The 5,241-nt window shown below is 49.5% G+C and overlaps 1 protein-coding gene across 2 annotated transcripts in view; it reads left to right on the top strand.

Moving 5' to 3' along the window:
* Positions 1-4,882, top strand: part of ANKRD33B (ankyrin repeat domain 33B) — a 77,483-nt gene extending 72,601 nt beyond the window's left edge. For both annotated transcript variants that reach the window (XM_011364113.2, XM_011364112.2), the window contains one exon: positions 3,177-4,882. In XM_011364113.2, coding sequence (XP_011362415.1) covers positions 3,177-3,943 — 767 coding nt within the window. In that variant the 3' untranslated portion in view covers positions 3,944-4,882. The remainder of the gene's footprint in view (positions 1-3,176) is intronic.
* The last annotated feature ends 359 nt before the right edge of the window (positions 4,883-5,241 follow it).

Genomic DNA, 5,241 nt, shown 5'->3' with positions numbered 1-5,241 from the left:
CCAAGACATGGGCCAGAGGTGGAACAGGAGGAGGCCTGCAAGGACTCGTCCTCAGTGGTCCCCTGTGACCGGAAAGGCCTCCGGGCAGGGGGGAGAGGGAGCTCTGACGGGCAGATAACATGGGGAGGAGGCTGGGAAAGGAAGGGGCAGTATCCTGGGCTCTGCCCGCCCGCCTCCTGATGGTCCCATGAGCCTGGCCGTGCCTGGGGTGGAGAGGGTAGACGCATCTTAAGGAGTGGAGTGATGGAAGGTAGCTTTTTTTTTAACGCCTTCTAGAATGATTTCTGCAGAAATCCTGACTTGACAGTGGCTTAAAGAAGTGAGGTGTCTATCTTTCTCACCTCACTAGAAGTCTCGAGGTAGGCAGTCACCGTGCATGAGGACATCACAGACCCAGGATCCTGCCTCCTGTCCACTTAGCATCCCCTCCCCCTCCAGATTGTTGACTGGTCACCTCATGATTGCACGAAGATTATTAGAGCTCCAGGCTGCAGACAGGAAGCACACCGGTTCCTTTCAGCAGGATGCAGCAGCCTTCTCTTTGGGTGGCCACCCTTAAGGGGGCCTGACACAATGGGGAACAAGGTTGCAGTCCACTTAAACCTCCCGCCCCCAGAACAGCAATTCTCATGGACGGAGGGTGGTGGTGGGGTTTGTGCCCCAGGGGACATTTGGCAATGTCCGGGGACATTTTTGGTTTTCACAACTGGTGGAATGCTACTGGCATCCAGTGGGTGGAGACCAGGGATGCTGTGAAAAGTTCTACGATGTGCAGGACGGTCCCCACAACAAATAATGATGTGGCCCAAAATGTCAGTAGTGCCAACGCTGCGAAACGCCAGGTTAGACCAATCGCGGTGCATTGCTTAGAACTGGTGTGTTGCTTCCTTGAAGAAAGTAGAGGGTTTTGTGTAGACTATGCACAGCGCTTGACATGGCAGCCAGTGGACCCGCTGGCAGGTGTCCACCTCTTGTCTGCACGGCTGGAGCCCTGGGAGAAATGACACTGGGTAGGAGGTGAGGAGACCGATCGTCCCATGCGGAGATGGGCACAGGGGCCTTGTGGAAGTTTTCCTTATTCTCTGAAAGGTGTATATGTAAAGGGTTATCATCAATACTTGTCTTTCGTGACTTAATTACCATGCCCTTGTCATCAATATTACCCTTATTAGCAATGTCATAAGGAAGTGAATCCCTGACTGACACCCGGATTCAGAGTCTTGGGGTGTATTACAGTCAGAATGGCCTCTGTTCTTTCGGATGTTTGAATTTTCCAAGACCATCTTACAAAGATACAAGAGGAACAGGAAGAAGCTTGCTGAACTTTGGACAGCTGTTCCTTTAGTTTTCGATTAGCGTGTGAAAAATGTCTCTTTCATGCAATGTTCATTAAGATTTTAATTTTGCAGTTTGTTCCTTTTTTAAGCGACGTGCAATTAATTAAGGTTTAATGTGTCATCTATTTTTTGCAATGACACTTTTACTGCCCCCTTTTCATTTCGGTCCGTTTATAAATCGTACTCCAGCTAATGAGTTCCATCCCGATTCCTGCTTCCAAATAATTACCACTCTTCTAATATGGCTATTCTTTAACGTGTCACAGAACTAAGTGTTACTAGGTGAAATCTAGTGACTAGGGGAGCTGGATCTGCCTGGGCCTTGGGGCCTTCGGGGGCTGGTGGGGCTCCCTCACCTACTCGTCTCAGTTCAGCACCTTGACCGGCCACCACCAGTCAGATACCTGGGCCTGTGCAGGATGTAAAAGCAGAAGCTTCTGCTGGGCCTGGTCCCTGGGGAGCTTGCAGACTAGATAATTGCCCCATTTCACATTGCTTTGCCAGTGGAAATATGACCGATGAGACTTGAAATCTTGAATGATTTTTAACTGAATATGGGGCTGAGATGAGACCAAGATAAACCGAACAATTCCTTATTAATTCCTACTTCACTACCAAGTTAAAATTTATGAACTATTAGGAGGGGGCAGTGGGTGGTACGGGGGAGATTTATTAAGGAAGTGACTAGTGTAAGGGAGCCTGTGAGGATGTATGAGTCAGGATTCTCCAGAGACACAGAGCCAATGGGTGGCATATATTAAGAGGTTTATTTTATTAAGAGATTTATTTTAAGGCATTAGCTTACATGGTTTTGGGAGTTGGCAAGCTTGAGATCTGTAGAGCAGGCCAGCAGGCTGGGCACTTGGGTAGGAGCTGAAATTGAATTCCTTTGCCAAAAAATTCAGCTTTGGCTTTGAAGGCCTTCAACTGATTGGACGAGGCCCACCCACACTATTTCAGGTAATCTCCTTGACTTAAAGTCAGCTGATCGTTAACCACGTTTACAAAATACCTTCACAGCACACCTAGATCGGTGTCTGATTACGTCCCTGGGTACCAGAGCCTGGCCATGTTGACACAGAAGGCTGTCACTGAGGAAGGGTCTGTCCTTCGGGGCGGTGGGAAGTGCATGGGGCTGAGGGTCAGGAGACTTCTCTTACCAGCTCGGAGGCCTCAGGCAGGTCCCCTGGTCCCTGTGACTACCATTAAACTTATATTTAATGCATGCCTCCTACCAGGCGGGACGATACGTATGAAGGAGAAAGAAACAAGTGGAATGGCAGCCTCGGTCCTGGAGGAGCCCCACCGTCTGGTAACCAGACTATGGGAGGACAAAGGCCTGACATTTCCAAAAGACAAGAACCATAGCCGTTCTCGCAAGAGACCTGAGAGGAAAAGTGAGGGAGATGATCGATAAATGGGACGCCGAATGCTTTGCAAGTGACCGTCACTGTTAGTAGTTTTAGAACATTCTGGTAGCATCAGTCGCCTGTTCCCAAAGCACCTTTGTTGTCAGATCGTCTCTCCATTGCTGGAAAGTCCAGAAATCTTATTTGTTTAAAAATTCCAAGATTTAGGTGCTGAGTTGATGTGGTTTTATTTAGGAAAGACAAGCTACTAAATGGAGCATGTAAAGGTGGGTTGTGTCACCTGCTTGTAAGTGAATAGGTGACAGTCAGACGCAGGTTCATGCAGCTGGCCAGGGGCAGAATCTGTTATCGGGGTTCGGAGTTAATTAGCTCTTGCTTCATTCCAGTGTATTCTGTTTTCTGCTCGTGGAAGGGAAAAACTCTTGTTGCCTCCACTCACTCATTCCCGTTTGCCTTTTGTGTTTTTCAGGGGCGGATGTGCACGCCAGGGACCCCCGCCGCAGGATGTCGCCCCAGGAGTGGGCGGCTTACACCGGGCGGCTGGAGGCGGTGCGCCTAATGCAGAGGCTGCTGGAACGACCCTGCCCGGAGCAGTTTGGGGAAAAGTACAAGCCAGAGCTGCCGCTGACCCCCGCGGGGGTTCAGAAGTCCACGGACTCCAAAAATTGTTTGCAGAGGCTGGCTGAGTTTGTGCGGTCCGCACTGCCCTCCCGCTCACGCCCGGGCATGGAGGATGGGGGCGTCCTGGACCACATGGTCAAGATGACCACTAGCCTCTACAGCCCCGCCGTGGCCATCGCCTGCCAGACCGTGTGCCCCGAGAACCTCCCCTGTGTGGGGAAACGGCGGCTGGCGGTGCAAGAAATCCTGGAAGTTTCTAGGGTCCTGGACACAGGTGCCCAGGAGAGGAGCGAGGAGAGGAGCCTCCCGTCTCCCCGGCTGCCAGTTGGCCCACGGAAGGCCAGCCTCTTTGCTCTGCCACTGCCGAAGCGGAGCAGCGTGCGGCCAGGCGTGGTCATCCCCAGGGTGCGCATCAGCAAGGCGCCCGCGCCCACCTTCCAGCCTGAGCGCGTGCCCGCGAAGGGCAGCACCAAGGACAGCACCCACCTGCAGCTCCCCAAGTGGCGGTACAAGGAGGCCAAGGAGGAAAAGAGGAAGGCGGAGGAGGCGGAGAGGCAGCGGGTGGCGGCGGCACAGAAGGAAAGGCGGGTGGCGCCCTGGAGGAAAAGGACGTGAGGGGAACGGCCGGGATGCTGCGCCCAGGTTGCTGCGCCCGGAGCCCGGAGCCCGGAGCCCTGGCGGAGGCCTGGGAGGCTGCGCGGCTCCGCGCGGGGAAGGATGCGCCTCCTTCCCGCGCTGCACGTCTCCCTCGAGGACCAGCATCCTTTGGGGGTCCCAGAAAGCAGTCCATGTTCACTGCACACGAGAGTGACTTGGGCATAGCACAGATCGATTTGTTAGAACCAGTTCCCCTAGCAGTCAATGCACCTAGTGGGCCATTTGCCTAGACGTCTACCTTTAGAACCTCAATTGAGAAATTTTTAAGATCAGTTTATCAAAGGGCAGTTTCCATATAATTTTGTATTTTAATCATGATCAAATTTGCGGCATTTTACAGGTGATGGGGCTCTTTGTATTTAAGACAATTTTAATGCATTTGTCTAAAGACCCTTTGTTTAAAATACTCTTTCTAGCAATAATTATTTGGCAGATCTCTATAATTATTTGGCAGATTTCAGACAGAATTTGCGAAATTCTCCCTTTTCGCAGTTTGCTTTGATCTTGACTTCCCTTAAATGGGTACGCGTAGCCCTATATGCTCTTATTAATTCGATTAAGTGATGCCAAATATTTGTTTCTATTTGATGGATGCATTTTTACAGCAAAATGATCAAATGAGACAGAGGAATCGTATTTCCTTTGTATCTTATTTTTTAAGCTCTCCTATCCATACAATAATAATAATAATGAAAAAAACCTCGTGTCAAAGTATGGAACAGTGCCTAGAGAAGCATGTATTTATTGCTAGAACTAAACTCATTTTAAGCAAGGGATTTTAGATAAGCTGGATACAAAATCTTTAACATATTCAAAAACAGACCTAAGAAGAAACACTATTTTTAATAATAAAATAGGAGCAAATCTGACACATTATTACTAGAAATACAAAGTTAAGTCATACGTGCTCTTCGATAAATTGAATTCAGACATCCTTCAAATGTAAAAAAATTGCAAAAACAAGGGACCCCGAGTGAAAACCACCGAAATGGAGGGGAATAACTTCTAGAGAAATAGGAATTAGAATAGCCTATTAGGCAAACTTGTTTCAGGCAAACTCTCTTGGAGTGGGTTTCAGTTCTAAAGATTCACTGGCGTGGAATTACTTTTATTTTTCCTTGGATAACTGCCCTCATACCGACTTTGTAGAATTTCCAAAATGTGGGGACTCTGCCAGAGCACAGATGTGACTTGCTCTGGGCCCCAAGCTCTCTGCGGGCGTTTTCTGTCCGTACCTTTAATTCTGGAAAGCACTG

Source organism: Pteropus vampyrus, unplaced genomic scaffold (genome assembly GCF_000151845.1).
Source record: "Pteropus vampyrus isolate Shadow unplaced genomic scaffold, Pvam_2.0 Scaffold94, whole genome shotgun sequence".
In the NCBI taxonomy this organism is placed as follows: domain Eukaryota; kingdom Metazoa; phylum Chordata; class Mammalia; order Chiroptera; family Pteropodidae; genus Pteropus; species Pteropus vampyrus.
Note: the sequence above shows the minus strand (reverse complement) of the source record. Positions and strands in the feature narration are given on the sequence as shown.